The 17819-nt window shown below is 47.3% G+C and overlaps 1 protein-coding gene across 3 annotated transcripts; it reads right to left on the reverse strand.

Moving 5' to 3' along the window:
* Positions 1-1319: 1319 nt before the first annotated feature.
* HSDL1 (hydroxysteroid dehydrogenase like 1) lies at positions 1320-17682 on the reverse strand. 3 transcript variants are annotated; one of them, XM_024735760.1, is made up of 5 exons: positions 17595-17682; positions 7211-7436; positions 6088-6533; positions 5653-5880; positions 1320-3342 (listed from the first exon to the last, which is right to left on the reverse strand). In XM_024735760.1, the coding sequence occupies exons 2-5, from the start codon at positions 7428-7430 to the stop codon at positions 3313-3315; spliced, it is 924 nt and encodes a 307-aa protein (XP_024591528.1). In that variant the 5' UTR covers positions 7431-7436; positions 17595-17682; the 3' UTR covers positions 1320-3312. The 3 variants fall into 3 exon arrangements, with proteins under 3 accessions (XP_024591528.1, XP_024591526.1, XP_024591527.1); XM_024735758.1 differs by having other exon boundaries at positions 1320-3551; XM_024735759.1 differs by having other exon boundaries at positions 1320-3551; positions 7211-7395; positions 17595-17652.
* Positions 17683-17819: the final 137 nt, after the last annotated feature.

The following is a 17819-nucleotide window of genomic DNA, read 5'->3' on the forward strand; positions in this document are numbered from 1 at the left end:
ACAGCACTGCATCTTCCCTTTAAGAATATTTAACCAAACTCATTTGATATAGTGGCTAAATACAGAATCCCCTACTGGCTTTGTGATCTTCGGCAAGTTGTACCTCAGCTCTTTCGTACCTCACCTTCCTCATCCAAAAAAGAGATACGAATACCTACCTGATAGGATGAGGATTAAATGAAACATACACACACAGAGCTTGACACACATTCAATAAATGCGGTGGTTACACTAGATCAACCCACACCTGATTAAGTTCTTCCCCCACCCCCGCCCCGCCCCAGGTCGCATCAATGTTAGGAACTTTCAGAGAATTCTTGACCCTCGCACTTGCAAATCCTCAAAATTAAGCACTCCCTGCTGCCACCACGTAAGGTACCTGATCTTAAACTTAACTGTGTTGTTCTACTCAGGGTTCTTTTAACAGCCCTTTAGGTCACTATGCCATTGAATACAAAGCCCAACTGTTAGGAACAGAGGTAGGCTGATGCATTGCAAACATCCTTGTCACGTGATAGTGAAGTCGGAAGCGGGGGAAGAGAGACAGCTGCCAGCTCCTGAAAACCCTAGAAACTGCAGGGGGCCTGGGGCATGACAGGAGGTGGCCTGGAACTTGACCAAGGCAGGCTGAGAGCCCCAGAATCCTGGTCTACCGGTTTTCCACCACTCCAGGTTCTAGTAACTTCCTAAACTAACCCTTCACGTATATAATAAAGCATTCACAATTCCACGGGAAGGTAAATCTTTATTAACACTGAGTGCTATTTTAAAGAGTAACAGCCTGAGCCAATACTGAGACAGAGACACAGAGAGACTAGTTTCCGAGGGCAAACAATGTCAACACTGAGGACACCACTTAACCCTCTGGTTCCCAAATGTGCCAAGATTTTAAGTAACTGAGGTTAAAACAAAACAGACTCCTCCAAAGAGCTGTCTCTACTCACTGACTCCCTTTTTCTTCCCACTCTTTCTTGAACCCACTACTTTTCATCCCCACCGCTCCTTTCATCCCCACCACTCGATGAAAATGGATCATGACAAAAGCACCAGTGACCAAAAGCACCATCGCCAATGTCAGTGATCAAAATCAGCCTTCATCTTATTCAACCTATCAGGAGAATGAGAGCAAGAAATCAACTCTGTAGTTTCACAAGATTTATGAGACACGTGGTTACACGCACAATTTTCTTACTGAGTTACCAGCTTTTAATGAGTTACTATCACAGGTGTTTAGAGATTAATTTTTTGTAACTTTTAAATAATTGTTCCTACGGGAAAAAAATGTGTCTCTCTTTCCAAACAACCAATTTACAAACATATGGAGCAAAACCTCTTCCAAAGGAAGCAGAAGCAACTGCTTTTATTGTTGTTTTCAGGCCACAGACTCTTTCAAAGGTTCTTATTTCCCACATTCTTAATAAGAAACCCCATCTACAGTGGTCCGATTATGACTCTCAAATGAGCTCTGGGAAAGGTAAAACCTAAGGAAGAGTCTTGGTTTTGATCTTTCATGAACTTTGCACCAATCAGCATATTTACATATGTCCTGCCAAGGAGAGAATTTCAAAACATCACTGACATGGTTTACTTAGTCTCATCATATAACAATGATCCAACATCTAATCTATAAATATAAGACACTGCTGTACCACATAACACCTTAGATATAAATATGGTATTTTTACATCAAGTTGCTGCTTCTTATTATATGTCAATTAAAGTTCAAGTCCCTGTGGCATGAAGTCAAACTTTCGCTGGTCTTAATGACCATAAATGGTCGGGTGGGGAAATGCCAAATATGACAAAATAAAGGTTTCCAAGCCAACTTGGAAGCAAAACAGTTCTACGTAGTAGTATCGTAGAAAGGTCAGTTCTACGTAGTATCACTAGTGTGTAAATTTTCACACCTGAAGTTCCTCCTCTTATGTGATGAAGGCCTGATCTGTAAGTTGAAGAGCTCTAAACTTAACTTCTGATCTTGAGTCCAAGTCAGATCTGGAAATACTAAGGCAATGTCACTGGCAAAATTGTGGGCATAACATAAAAGCATGCTTTAGGCCTACTCGTAATGGAATATTATCTCAGGAGAAAGCAATTTCATAAAAGTCCTGATTTCAGTTTACCGGTTTCTGCATCAATGTTGCAATATTAAACTGTGAGTTTCAAATTTGCACATACGGTCATATTCGTATAGTGATTTACAACTGTCAAAGCACTACGTATGTGATTCTCAAAAATGTTTGGCTTTACAGGACCTGAACCAAAAAGACTTCACAGTAGGTTTCAGTGCAAACCCGTATTGTGGTGGGTTGTGTGTAATTATCTTCATACCAATAGAAGTACTCACTGTAATGCATAAATCCATTACACGAACCAAGAATGAGCTTCTAACATTTCAACAGACACAACATGTCATATCACACACACATAATCTGTCCATATTTTAACTACTATTCTATAAATCTTTGATGTTTACACCAATAATGCCACTGGAAAGGACTAATATTACATAGCAAAGTGTTAGACAACAAGGTAAAACAAGCTCTAAAGGGCTAAATTTGTTATAAAATGGGTCATAGGCTGAGAAGTCATTACTCATCCACAGTAATTATAAATCAGAGGATGACTGAGGGTTAATTACTACATGTCCAAATCTAGGAATGAATTAATTCCTTAGTAGATTAAAAAAAACAGAATGTCGTAAGTAATATTATACTTGGCAAATCTATAGCACAAAATTGGGTAGCCTTGTTTAGTATGAAAAGGAAAAATCTAGAATTTTAATACCCTTAAGATTCCACATTAAGCCATCTTGACGAGAAATCTTTCTTAAAGTAACTTACCCATACATAGTTGCCTAGATGCACACAACAGACACACGTATATGGTTCTCTAACGAAGTATCAGCTGAAGAGCAGCATTTCATACACAGAGAGCCGAACAACTAGAGTTACACAATATAATACAGAGTTCCACTAATTATACCAGCAATCTGACCTAGAAAATAACACTTTTAAATAGTTTTTCCTGATGAACATTTGAAAACCAATACTATAATTCAACTACTGAAATAATTGCCCTTAAGAAACAACACGCGAAACTGTAAGAGCTGACAAGTCACATCATATTTCAATATCAGACTGCGAGTAGCTCTTAGAACAACATAAATCACACAGCTTTCGAACAGCTTAAAAAAAAAAAAAGCATCAAAATTTAGGTTGCCTCATGGTTCTTGTGTGGTGGTCGTTGTTTACTCTGTGCCTTCCAAGCGGCCCTTGAGGCTTTTCCACAGCATCCTTAAAAGTGTTATGTTTATTTTGCAAACGATGAGTCAACAGTATGCTAAATGATCGGTAGAAAGAAAATGCAGAAGATAAATTACATGTGTTCTTCCAAATGTAGAATGCTGCAGGTTCCCCGAGTTGGCAACACTTCCCAACCATCAGCCAGCTTCACGCCTGGCAGGATAAGGCCTCCTTACGCAGGGAACGATTGAGAATATTTGCTCCCCACACCCAGAGCCATTCAGGCATATACTGTGCAAAAAGAAACTAAAAATGAAAGAGAAAAAGACCGTAAGGTTAGAACCCAAAGTCATCGACAACAGAACGCACAGATCAGCAATCGTTTAAACCAACAAACATCACCAATCCCATTAAATACAAAAAAGGGGAAAACCTTAGGTGCTACTGCACTGAGCACCTACTTTTGTATAAGACCCTATGCTAGCCTCTCTGGGGAACAGAAATGTGATCACCGCCCACCCGCCCCCTTCCTCTAATGAGGCGGGACAGACCTACACGCAGTGATACGATTTCATCTTTACTTAACGTGACATGAACAGTATGGAATGTGGATAAGAATTACAGATCAGCCCAGGAATAAAAGGCAGGTGAAAGAGAAAACTGCATACGTGCTTAGTTCTGTGTGAGAAAACTGGGGACTGAGGGGCAGAGTGGTGCTAAGTTAAACAAAAGCACTGAGTCAAAAACACCAGGACTCTGAGAGAGTGTCTTGAGGTGTGACGTGGAAGCCTCGGGGATACAGGGAGGATGTCCGCTGATGCTGCTCTGCTCCAGGGGGTCTCCAGGGCCACGTCCCCCCAGGGGACATTCGGCAAGGTCCAGAAACAGTATTAGCTGTCACAAGTGGGGTGGTGGCGCTACCGGCATCTCGTGGGCAGAGGTTCAGGACGCTGTGAGCATCGTACAGCGCACAGGAAGGTCCCACAACAAGGAACGAGCCAACCTCTACGCCACTAGTGCCCAGGTGGAGAAGCCCTGCGCAACACTGACGGCTCTGTCCGAGACTGAGCGAAAGTTTAACACCTTGTGTGTGAAGGAGGGGAGATGGACGGGCCCCTGGCAGGTGCTGATGTTCTAGCCTTGACCAGAGGTGTAGTGATACAGGTCACTCCACATTCTCCTTAAGAAACAGACCCAGGTCACTCTGCTATTCCAGGAACCACAGTGAACAAGGAGGGGGTCCCCGCACGATGAACTGTGGGGTGAGGGTCCCAGAGGTGCAGCTGTTCCCAGCAGGTTCCACAGAAGCTTCAGCTTAGCCACCTTGGAGACAGGGGTCCCGTGTTTGGCCTGGAGCCGTAAGTAACTACCTGTGAAAATGACCAAGGTCTCTTTGGACCTCTTTAAAGAGTCAGGATTTCATGGAAAAAAAATACCCAAATACTCCTCCTTGGGGCCACTGTCCTAAAGCAAAAGGCTCTAAAATCCAAGGAGATGAAAGAAGGCAATATATGGTCCCTTAGGACGACTCTGTAAGGAGGGTCGCATTGAAACATGGGGGCCCCTGACACAGGCTAGGTCATTGGATCCCCCTCCAAAGGGCATTTTTTTTTCAGTATTTACTGAGTGGAGATTGAAGCAGCATCTAGAAATCTGTTTGTTTTAAAACTCCTCTCATGACCACTTGTCCACTACAGGGGGGACCAGCATCAAGATGGATTCTGCCCATTTCCTAAGGACGGGCAGGCGGAGACTCACTGGCTTGTCCCGGGGAGGTTTCAGCACACTGGGCAGTGGGAGGGAAAGAGCTAATGGAAGAGGAGAGAATTTCATCCTCTGGGTACTGACAGATCACCTCCGGAGGCTGACTCATCGGCCTGTTGAGATAACAGCAGTAACAGGAAAGGGATGCCAAGTCTCCAGGCACCGGGAACTGCAGAAGAGCCGGGGTGGTGGGGGTTGGGTTCTGCAAGGCTCTGGGCGCCTTCGGGGATCCTGACCCATGTGCCCAGGCCTGCTCCTGACCAATGGGACACAGAGTAGCCCCCCCGGGGACCCGGCTCAGTAGGACTTGGGAACAACGAGCTGAGGGGAGGACGTCCACAGCGAGGGTCCACATCCAGCTCGTCGGAAAAGTGCACAGCGCTGAAAACACAAACGCCATGCGTTCCCCAGAGACTGAGACAGGCGGGACTTAAAAAGGTAAGAAACAAACGGGAATGGAGAAGATGGAAAGGAACTCAAAGAACGTGAGCTGGATCCTTAAACCGGAGCACGCTAAGGTTTGCGAGTCAGAACTCACAATCCTCATCTCTCAGCATCACGCTTCAGTCAGATTCCCAAGTGTCGTTTTAAAAAGGTTCAGGATGCACTGACCTAATTACGAGAGCCGAGCGCACACTGTTACCTGGATGGAATGGGACCAGTATCCCGTGGTCCTTTTCGAAATGCCAAGGGTAGAAACAGCATGATGTGCGTACACTTGTGGCGAAGGCACCAACCACGGGCACTTGTGCAGAAAGCTGCCAGGGGTGGACGCGTTGGTAGCTACGTAGAACGGGATTAGACTCTGTACGAAAATTCCTTTGGAAGCGTATTCATACTGCAATGCTCTGCTGAAGTGGTCTAAGTAAGCCTGTTGAAACAGGAGGGGAAAAGACCTAATTTTTCAGGAACTCGGAAGAAATTCAGGAGAAAAGAAAAGACTTAATGGTCATTTCAGGGAAAAATACAGCACGAGCAAACACGAGCTGCTGACAAAGAGCTCAACAAACCGGACCAAACCATCGTGATAAACACGGTCCTGCATGGTGATTTCACTTTCCAACTGGGGACGCGTTACCTTAGACGCGGAAAACGCCGCCAGCTGGGGGGTTGGCTTGCAGCAGGAGCCGGAGGAGATGGTGACGATGGCCCCTTTCTTCCTCTCCACCATCCCGGGTAACACGATGTGCACCATCAGACTGGCGGCGGCAACGTTCACGTTGACGATGTCCCAGAGCGTGTCCTCCGAGACCTGCGTGAAGTACTGCGGGTAGGGGTAGAACACGCCCACGTTGTTCACCAGGATGCCAACGTCTCTGTCCTTCAGGGCTTCCCGAATCAGGCTGTAGATCTCGCGGCCGTTGCTGAAGTCCGCGACAATGACGTCAGTCTCCACGTTGTAGGCGTCAGCTATGTCTTTAGCGACCGTCTGCAGCTTCTCTTGGTTCCGACTGATCAGGACGATGTTGAGCCCGCGGCTGGCCAGCTCCTCTGCGTAGGCCCTTCCAATCCCATCTGTTGCGCCTACAGTACAAGCGGGGACAAGAGAGCAAACTCGTTTCTCAGTGTGACCTTTAAAATGGACGTTAAATACACTGTGTCCGGGTTTAATCAGAGAAGGAGCCACACTAGAAATAAACCGAGTTCTGTAAGTGATCAGTCAAGCACAAGGTCAAATCCATGACACAAGCCAGTCAAATACTCGCCCAGACACTCTGACAGGCAGAGGCAGAGCTGTTTTACATTCACCAAGTTGACTGTGAGACACAGGGGGAAACTGTTTTCAAACTCTCATCTGGCTTGAATGAGTGCCAGGGGGTACTTTCCTGGGAAACAATGGTAAATTAAGATGAAATTTAAAATAAGGGAAGTGTTTCTGCAAGTGGTACCAGTTTGTAAGGACACTTTGAAAACAGAGAGCAAGAAGGAAAAGCAAAGGCTAGGAAGGTGGGGCTGGAGCTGGACTGGGAACAGGAGGGGCAGAATGAGAAGCACAGAAATCACAGGGAAATTCTTCCAGGACGAGGGCGGTAAGAAATGCGCACATAATCATAACAGAGTAGTTTTATTTTTTTATCCCATGAAAACATTACATCAAATTCAGTAACTCCAGGAATGATGCATCCAACTTAAAACACAGATTAAACAGGAAAGATGATTTCATTTTTAGATTAGGCAAGAACTGAAAACTCATCTCTTACCACTCACGACTGCCCATCTTCCATACTGCTTGATCAGGTCTGCTCTGCTCACCAGGCGCGGGATGAAATGCAGCCTGATGAGGCTGTAGAAGTCACAGACGACGGTGATGCTTTTTCTGGCCGTGTACCAGGCTCCAACCAAGGCGAGGGCTTCCATGTAGCAGTTGCAGGACCTGGCGATTTCCCTGTACAAGAGGTAGAAGCTGTCGACGGCAGCCATGGCGGCCTGCAAGGGAGGGCAGCGAGAGAGAGAGGTGGCCTTTGCTTAGTAAGTTAAAGGAACACGCACAGTGCGCGGGAAGAAAGGAATCTGAGGACATCAGAGCTTAACAATTTTGCATTCAATAACAGTAACCGTTCAGATGCACATAGCCCATGGATCCAGACAATTTATGATCTCATTATTTAACATCTGTAGCTTATAAAGTTCTTTCCTTCCAAGAAGATTAGTCAACATAGTTATCAAGAGTTACCAAATTCCTACTAAAATCCAGGCACTGCGGCGCTAAATGTTGTGGCTACGGAGATAAACACAACATGCCCTATGCCAGAAAAAGCTCCTGGTCCAGCACAGCGACAGACACAGAGCTTTTAATTCACGTAACAGCTGAGAGGTATGTTTCTTTCTTTTACCGAATTTATATGTATTCAAAACCGGCAAGCGCAGAGGGCCTACTATCCCTGGAGAGACAGAGTAGAAGAAACAGAGGCAATGTTAAGACACGGCCTTGGCCTCAAAGACCTTACAACCCATTTGTGACAAAACTAAGCTCTAATAAACTTTAACATCAAATAAACATAAATTAGATTATGTATGAATAATATTCATAAATATATATTTAAAAAGAGATACTCCCCAAACTTGAAGAAATGGTTTTCGCAAACGATAGTGCATAAGCGTGCCCCATCGTGCTGATGTCACTGGCACACCATTACCGTTCCGTGGCCCCTTAACGTCTGGGGAAAGAAAAGCCCAATTCAATTCTTCTAAGTATTCACACAGCAAGCATCGCGATGCACCTATTATGTGCCACGTACCGTGACTGACGCTAAGGACTCAAAGATGAAGTAAATAACTACCTAGAAGAAGAGACGAACATTTAACAAAACAACTTTAAATGCCATACGAACTGGTGTATGCACGCCTGTGCTCAGAAAGGCAGAGAAAGGCCGGGCACGACCAAGGCTGATGAACTTCATCCTGGACTAGACCCGGGAAGCCACTGAGGCCTGAGCCAACTGTGTGCTATCAAGTGAGGGTCAAACATCAAAAAGGTCAGAACAGACCACAATTAAATTACAGGGAGCTCCGATATGCACAAACACAAGGATACGGCATTTATCGTATATTAATAAAAGAAAATAGATTTAAGCCAAACAAACATTTATATAAAACTTCTGGAAGTGGCCCCTTTCAAAGAAACTGCATTAGAATAGGAAAAAAATAAATCCTGAAACTAAGAAAAATCCCCAACAATGGCAGCAAAAGTTGGCATAAGCTTAAGGAAGAATAAGTGAATTCCTTCCCACTCGACCGCAATGCAAAGAGGAGAAAACAAATTAACCTCTGGAATGGGACACAAAGTAAGAATGATACCACACTGTGGTAACAGGCACATAAAATAACGAAAAAACCACTGACTATAAATAGGTATATAGCGATATATATCTGTGTGTTGAGTATACACCTGAGTCTGCAGTCCAATCTACAAACCAACAAAACATACAAAAGAAATACGACAGAAAACTGAAAGCAATAGGCAGTGGGATTCCTAAATGCCTCACAATGAGGATATAACCCCTCAAACGTTAAAATTTCCACTCCTACCGTAACTCTAAGTGGGTGTGGCATTAAGTAAGTTAAAGAAACGTCCTTCTCAAATAGCATTACAGGAAATGACTGAAGGGGCCACCTTGGTTCCAGTAAGTAAAGTGCTGTACACTTTGGGGTTCTGTTCAGAGAAACTTACCTCCTACGACGAGGATGCCAAGATTGGTCAAGAAAAGAAAACATTACAAACTTTATTAAGCACACAAACCAATTACTTAATAAGATAAAAACAATTACATGCTCCTCTGGGGTAATGCTTCTTCATGGACCACACTGGCTGAGATTCCCTAAAACATGAACTATCAAGATCAATGCAGTCCGGGCTGAAGATGCTTTTCTTTTTCTGGTCCGTCCGCCCCACTAAGGCCGTACACTCCGGGCACTGCTCCAAATCCTCTGAAAGACGCTCACAGTCACGGTCATCCACCTTAAACGTGTTCACCCCTTTTCTGCTGTGCATGGGCGCCTCTCAAAGCTTCCAGATGCTAGCGATGAGGTAGTGACGTGTCACCCCCTCCAAGGGTCCCCGCTGCTGCAGCATCTCAACACACAGCCCCATCCTGAGGGGGCAGCGCCGGCTGGAGAGGCCCCTGCCGGGCACTGAGCACTCTCACACTGGCTGCCGTCCCCGAATGGCGCTAATTTGATCCCCCAGAGAAACAGCCAAAACATTAGCTTCTTACAAGGAAGAACATAAAAACTGAGAATCCAAACCCAACCACCCTAAGTTAGGAGTTCCTGAGATAATTTTTTAAGGTGGACACGTGCCTTTGGTCATAATTAATCAAATACCAGGCCATGAAGAAAGCAAATGTGAAACATACTTGTATGCACCAGTACTTTTCAAACAAAACGTGATAAAATTCGAAATAACAAAACTGTGACCAAAAAACTAGATACTTGGAACATTAAATCTATTCTTCAAAATAACAGGTGGGCATACATCTAAAATGTTAAAACAGTGTTTTCAATGAAAAATCGAAAACCACGTATCAAGGACTAATGGATCGTAGCCAAAGAAATACTTGTGGGAAAATGAATTGCAGGAGTGTCTGTAATAGGGTTCCAGCTAAAAAGGTCAGCTATGCCTCAGGGAATGACTCACCCCAAGGGGAAGCTGTGTAAAGGGAACTTCGACCCTCTCAAACACCATTTTTTTCAAGAATTGAACGTCTCAGAAGGAAAAAGTTCAGCAAAAGAAGCCTGACTGTGACAGAGTTCCCCGATTTTTCTGCTCAAGTCATTAAGTACCCGTGGTTTCCTCTTACCTCCTCTGCCAGCCCCGGGCCTTCAGGAATACACTGCTGTCTTCTCTTCAGGACAAGCTGTGCGAAGGTCAGGTATGCCTGACCAGCAGGAAACAGCAGGAAACCAGCAGGAAACAAATGCCTCTCCTTCACAGCTCAGCTGGGATAAATTTATATAAAACTACGACCAAAGCGTTTTAAAAGTTAAGGAAACGGAACAACTCTCGTGCCGTGATTCCCTGCACAGGCAGCGACGCATCCCCTGGTCTGGGAAGAAAGCAGGCGCCGCCAGTGCCCGTCTGGTGGAAGGCTGGGCTGGGAGGCATCCCGGCTCCTGCACCTCGTTCCTTAAGGAACATTTCGTCACACAGGACAAAATCTGTCCAGACCGCTTGGAGGCAGACCCAGGACGGCAAGCACACGCCCTGCCCCCGACCTGTCCCGGGCATCTGCTGGGCTTCCCCGGGCCTCATCCTCCTCTCTGCAAACCACTGTGCTCGCTCCAGCCACAGAGAACTAGACCCTCCGCTCGGCCGCAGCACCTGTTCCACACTCCCGGCAGATCCCGGCTGCCCACCTGAGCACGTGGGTCCTGGGCTGGCGGCAACGGCAGGGAGGGATGGCCCCTTCCAGCCTGCCTGGGGCCGGGGGCTTACGGATGAGGAGACGAAAGGAAACGCCAGTGCCACCTCTCCCCTCTCCCTCCGCCCTAGACATCGCCTGGTGCCTGTTTCGGTTTTGAAACCCCCCACCCAAGGCTGCGTTCCCTGGGGGGCCGCATCTCCCCACACACCCCTCCAGCACCTCACACAACGCCTGGCGCGGACGGACAGGAGCGCCCAGACCAGCTGCTGCATGAAATCGCACCACCCAGCCTAGCTCAGCTCAGTCCCATCCCGCGGGGAGGGGACCACCAAACCAACACCTGCGATCCTTTACAAAAGAAACCCCTCGTGGGCAAGGCCCCCGGGGCCGTCCTGCGCAGGCCCAGCAGGAGCTGTACAGGCATCGGAGGGGAGCAGAGACCAGCAGTGCCAGGGCCTCCAACCCCGCTTCTCAACTCCACCCATGGATCCCCTGCACCACCAGTCAGGGGGGACCGTCACGGTATTTTAAATTGCAATTCTGTCACAGACAGCTACCTTACACGTTGATTATCATCACTGGATTTTTTTTTTTAATCGCGGATCATCAGAGGGCTGACGGCATTCTAGGTCTGAGATGCATCCCATCGTTCCCCAGGGGCAGCTCAACGTGGACAGACCTGACTCACGCCAACCAAACTCACAAAAGACTGATAAATTCAAAAGCCAATTTAGTTATGAATAAATGATGCAGCCAAGAAGTCTAAACACGCACGGTCACTAGGCTGTAGGAAAGTCTACAGACTACTAGAACAGCAATGAAGAAAGCAGTGAGTGTCGGACGCCGAGGACCCGTGCTGGGTCTCTCAACAGAGCGATTCCCCACGGAGGAGGGCAGGGGCGAGACGTGCCCAGGCACAGCCCGGCCTGCTGGGAAATGGTGACAACAGCAACGAGCTCACAGCGCGGGATGCACACCCAGGGGTGGAAACGGGGCCGGGAGGGGAGCCCAGGCTGTGAGATGCCTTTACGCCACACAGAAACATTGGGCCAAAGGCAGGAGCTCATCAGGTTTAGCGCAGAAGGCAGCTGGCGGCAGTGGAGGGGCAATGGCCTTGCGGGCAGGAAGTCAGGCGGCCTGGGCCCTGGTCCATCCAGACGGGGACGAAGCAAAGCTAGACGGAGAGCACGCAGCTTTGTGACCGACTCCCTGCCGCTCCTCAGACACGCCAGACATTTTCACCCACTTGCTCGCACCTCAATGGATCATAAATGGCAAAGGATTGGGAATTCTACATGCCCGACATCCTCTTAATCCTCTCCCCATCCGTAAGTAGCTGATGGAAAATAATGTCTTTCTAATGGAAGAAGAAATCAGGACTCCCCCACAAAGCCATTCAGTTCTAGGAAAGCTCATGGAAGCAGTTTTAAAGGGGTTTACTACACATTCAGGTCGAGAAGGCTACCAAGGTATGCACAGATAGCAGGCTGCTTTTCACTTGCTTTGGGGGTTTGACTAGTTCATTGTTCTGTGGATAGGTACTAGTCTAAAACCGAGAGAAATCCATTACCTAGAAAGCAACACTGAAACACAGTAAAATCCTGGTCCCTGTACACCCTACCTGTACAAGTTATTATAAAGCTTTGTTTTCTTGCCTCTACGGAAAGTAAGACATCAGTGAACAACAGAGGCAAACAGTCAGAACTGTCCCCGAAATATGAAACGCAGTGCAATTCCCTACTTCTAGGCATTTTCTACTTCTCCAGGGCAATACTCATCAGGGCTAAAGGACCCTTAGGTAAACTACGGAATCTGAGTGATTATGACGTGTCAGGGTAGACGTACCCTCGGCAGAAATGGCACCACTCTGGCCAGTGACGCTGATACAGGGGAGGCTCTGCACGTGCCGGAGTAGGGGGCATATGGGGTCTCCGTACCTTCCTATCGATTTTATTATAAACCCAAAACTGCTCCAAAAGAGCCTTAAAAAACCCCTTTGAGGTAACATCACAACTATGAAGGCATCATGGGAAAACTATGGTCGAGACTCCAGGAGCAAAGTCACGTCTTCAAAGCGCGGCTGCTGTGCCTGTAACATTATCCTGACCTACAGTTTAGCTGACTCAACTTCACCGTGAAAAAGGCGATCAGACCTAATACAAAACCCTTCGGGAATCAAAGAGCTCTGGGAGCAGTGTCTTGGCTGAAACACAGGCATCCCCAGGCTATCCAAATGAATGCTACCTGGGGGTGATGCTACAAGAACATAAGACAGATTGTCCAAAATGTTTTCAAAGAAAATAAAGCAAGTATGATGGAAAAAAGACAATTAAAACACCACCAAACAAAAGGTAGTGGGGTTGGTAGATAATGGCCCTCCAATATGCCCACACCCTAATCCTCGTGTAGCAAGGGGACTTTGAAGATTAAGGATCTTGAGATGGGGAGAACATCCTGCATTATCCAGGTGGGTCCAACGTGATCACACGTGTCCTTATTAGATGGAGGCAGAAGGGTCAGAGTCAGAGAAGGAGCTGTGACCAAGAAGCAGAGGTCAGAGAGCGCGAGGGAGATTTAAAGACCAGAGGCTGCTGGACTGAAGATGCAGAGAGGGGTCACAGGTCAAGGAAGGCAGGCACCTCCAGAATCTGGCAAAGGCCAAGATACGGACTCTCCCCAGAGCCTCCCCGAGCGACACAACCGTGCTGACACCCTGGCTTTAGTCCAGTGGGACTGACTTGAGACTTCTGACTTCCAAAACTGTAAGAGAATAACTATGCCTTGTTTTAAGGCACTGAGCTTGTAGCACTTTGTTACAGCAGTCATAGGAAATTAAGATGGAGGGACGGACAGACTGTCAGTCTAGTTTTTAAGACAGTATAGAGACAAGTTGCAAATCCTGAAACATCCCTCAAACCAAAACCTTCCAGTGTATTCAGGAAGCAGAAAGTATCCTCAGAGGCTCCTCAGATCTTTGACTGGCTGAGGCCATCCTCACCACCCTCGTCAACGGCCGGCACTTTCCAGTAAGGCTGCAGGGTTAGGACTTTAAACTTTTTTTTAATAGAAATCTCACTTCACTCAGACCCTTGCTCTCAGCACTCCCATCCTGTCTCTCCTCGCAAGACCAGCTCAAGTCCCATCCCCTCTCCCCAGCTCAGTCCCAGGACTCGCGGACAAGCACCACGACACGCCAGCCCTGGGGATGGACCCATGGACGGGAGGCCCACGCCCCTCTTCCTTTCCCTTCCCAGGTCTCCACACCCACCAGCATGAGTTCCCCTCCGTCTCTCTCCCCCACGTGACACTTAAACACTTACACAGAATGCGGAGCAGTGCAGTAACTGGACTCTATCTTGGTTCCTCAGCTAGAACACAGGCCTCTCTCGAGGGCAGGAAATATATCTAAAACTAATTTTTCTGTAATTTAAGAAAACTGGAAAATGTACACAAAAGTTGTAAAACTTATTATGAACAGTTCAAAGAGTAATGAACAAAACACCCGCACAGACACCCTACTTCACAAATCAAAGCAGTCTTAGGAGCCCCGATGCTTCCTCCCTGGTCACATCCCCTTCTGCCACCGGGGGTGGGGGGCGGTAATCAATCTCCTAAATTCTGATGTAATATTCCCTTGCTTTTTTTTTTTTTTTTAGTTGTAAAACTTATTATGAACAGTTCAAAGAGTGGATTCTGAAATATTCCGTTTTCCCTGGATCTGACCTTTACATAAAGGAATCAAACCCCTTCGGTATGCTTTGGTGCCTTCTTTCACTCAGCATTGTCTTTGAGACTCATCCACGCCTCCGTAGCTGTAGGCCATATACTCTCACTGCCACGCTACCTCCCGGTACAGACACACAATGCATATAACCATTCTACTGCTGATGGGTTGTTCTCGTTGGTTTTCACTTCACAATTATGAACGGCACTGCCGTGAACCTTCTCGTGCATGTCTCCTAGGCACGTGTACAAGAGTTCCTCAAAGGGATAGGCCTATGAGTCGAACTGCTGGGCCACAGGGCATCCAGGCCTACAGCGAGATGTAGCCAAAGCGGCTGCACCAATTTACACGCCCACCAGCAGCAAGTGTGAGCGCATGCTGTCTCCTCTCGATGGCTGGCAACGTCCACCAGTTCACTTCCTGCCAAAGGCTGGCTGTGAAACGGGATCTCACCATGGTTTTCACTGGCATTTCCTGACTACTGATAAGGCTGACTGGCACTCTTTTGATGTTTATGTGCTGTTTGTGTTTTCTCATCTATGAAATGCCTGTTCCTAGCTTTTGACGTGTTGTCTTTTTCTTTCAGAGTTATATGAATTCTTTCCATATTGTAGATACTAGTTCTCTGTACGCTTTGTCTCTTTATAGTGCCTTTGATGAACTGAATGTCTTAACATTAATGTAGTCAAATTTATCTATCTTTTCCCTGCATGGTTTGTGCTTGTCATGTTTTATTTCAGAAATCCCATCCTAGTCCCAAGTCCTAAAGATATTTTCCCATATTATTTTCCAAAATTTTTTTTACAGTTCTGTTTTTCAGATTTAATTCTTTAATCCTCCCACAGCCTTGTGATGGTGTGAGGCTGGGATCACATCCATCTTTACTATTCCTCCTCAGCACCTGGCGTGGTGCCAGGTATATGACGTTTATTTAATAAACAGAAGCAAATAATGCTTTGTGTTCAAAGTTCAAACTTCCCTCTCGGGGAGAGAAAACTTGAGAAGCTTCTCAAACTTTGCATCAGCACTTTGACGAAGTTATTATTGGTGTATCATGACTTTCTGGAATTTCCTTACCTTCCTTTGCCAAGTTTCAGTACACCACTACCATGAATTGCATGGAAAGAGCAGAACACGGGAGCTCTCATCCGAGATCCGATAACCCTCAGTTTCAGGTCTCCCTTTGTGCAGTGGGAATTAAAATAATAGTAGCATCTTCTCCTAGATATAGACCCAAGATAACCGAAGACTTAGGCTCACACAAAAACTTGTACAGCTGTGTTCATAGCAGCATTATTCACTAGCTAAAAAGTGGAAACAACCCAAATGTCCAACAGAGGAATGGATAAACAAAATGTGGTCTATCCACATAACGGAATATTATTCAGCAATACAAAGAATGAAGTATGGATACATGCTATGCCATGGACAAACCTTGAGAACAGTATGCTGAGCAAAAGAAGCCAGACAAAAGGCGACACATCATGGGATTCTACGTATATGAAATGTCCAGAAAAGGCAAATCCAGAGACAGAAAGTAGATTAGGGCTGCTACAGGGGGAGTGGGAAACGGGGAGCGACTGCTAATGGGGTGGGATATCTTTGGGGGATGGTAAGAATGTTCTGGAATTAAATAGTGGTGAGGGACTGTACACCATGAATATGCTGCTATGAGCAGTACATGTTTAATGGCTAAAATGGTGAATTTTATGTTATGTGAATTTTATCTCAAAAAGAAAAAATCTGCTAAAAAAATTCCCAATTTGTTGAACTCTATGCCCCTGGGACATTACTGTAGTGATTATAACCACGGACACTGAATATGGACATTCTGGATTCGAATCCACGCTCCCCATATAAGAGCTGTGTGTCTTGGGTGAAGATGACATTACTTCACCTGAGCTTTCCTTACATCACCTGTAAACACGGGGCTAATAGTTCCTGCCTAAGATTATAATGAGAATTAAAGTAGATCATATGTAAAAAGCACTCAGAACAGAGCCCAGAACATAACTGCTCCATAAACCTTGGCTATTAGCCACTATAATTCAGTGTTCAATGTTAGCTCTTGTCTATTTGCAGTGCTCAGGGTTAAAACTGAGAGCTGGCTTTATGCAAAAGACTCCGCTAAGTGCTTTATTCCCATCATCGTACTTGCCCTCTCATCAACCTTACGAGGCAGAGTTTTAATCGTTCCCAGTTTACAGACGGGGAAACTGAGGCTTGCCGAGGTAAAGTGAAGAATTGGGCTGTGGGAATTCAGATCAAGGTCTACCAAAGTCCTGAGCCCTGGCTGGCGACGCCCACTGTAAGACCCCCAGGCAGGCATCTTGCTAGCATCACCGAGAGGGCCGCTGAGTTTGGCTTCAAGCGCCGGTCTGTGTCTGGGCTGCACGTTCATTTGGAACAGCGACAGCCTCACTGGTCTCCAGAACCCTTCCCCTCCAGCACCGGGCAGGGCCGAACAAATGACCGCCGCTGGGGAACTGGTGGGGCCCTTTCTCCAAGAGCTCCCTTATTCTGAATTACTTCTACTTCAGAACAAAGACGACGACAACAAATCCCACTCAGACCAAGTCCTTTGGAAACGACAATAAAGAAGCACAAAGGGGTGATCTTCAGAGCCTCGTGCGGAGCACCGGGGTCAGGTCTGGGAAAGAGTGGGACCCGCGCTAGGGGTGGCTGGGGCCCCAGGTCGGCCGGGTCCTGGGGGAGGGGCGGGCCCAGAAAAGGGAGTCCTGTGTGGGTGCAACGCCGGGATGGAGCTGTGGAAGGGGCGCTCTTGGGGGACACTCTGGAAGGAGGGAAGCTGTGGGCGGGGTCCGAGGGAAGGGAGGGACGAAAGGGTCCGGGAGGCCTGAGTGTCTCGGCGCTGAGGGCACTAGTCCAGGGGGGCGTGGTGGGGCGCAGAAGGAGGCGCCGGGCCGAAGTCCCAGTGGGCGCCGAGGGAGACCAGGAGGGTCTGGGGCCCAGGGCCTGGCGTGGGGGGCGCGGTACCTGCAGAGGCGACGCAGTCTCGGAGCCGGTCCCACCAAAGACGTTCGGCCACCACCCCGTCGCCGCCGCCGCAGCTACAACGGGCCGCGCCCCCACGTGACCCGCGCACGCGCTGTGGGCGGGGCCGTTGCGGGACCCGCCCCCCCCGGCGTCCCGAGTGCGCGTGCGCAGTGGTTGCCGTGGGGACCAGGGAAGCGTATGCCTGCCAACGACGCAGATGCAGAG

Source organism: Neophocaena asiaeorientalis, unplaced genomic scaffold (assembly GCF_003031525.2).
Source record: "Neophocaena asiaeorientalis asiaeorientalis breed wild unplaced genomic scaffold, Neophocaena_asiaeorientalis_V1.1 scaffold40, whole genome shotgun sequence".
Lineage (NCBI taxonomy): Eukaryota > Metazoa > Chordata > Mammalia > Artiodactyla > Phocoenidae > Neophocaena > Neophocaena asiaeorientalis.

Bases quoted from the DNA above. Each gene is read 5' to 3' on its own strand.
- HSDL1 (XM_024735758.1), bottom strand. From the start codon at position 7,430: ATGGCTGCCGTCGACAGCTTCTACCTCTTGTACAGGGAAATCGCCAGG. The intron at 6,534-7,210 runs GTAAGAGATGAG...CTTGTACTGTAG, and splicing joins AAGATGGGCAGTCGTGAGTG to GCGCAACAGATGGGATTGGA. The intron at 3,552-5,652 runs GTAACAGTGTGC...TTTCATTTTTAG, and splicing joins ACTGGTCCCATTCCATCCAG to TTTCTTTTTGCACAGTATAT.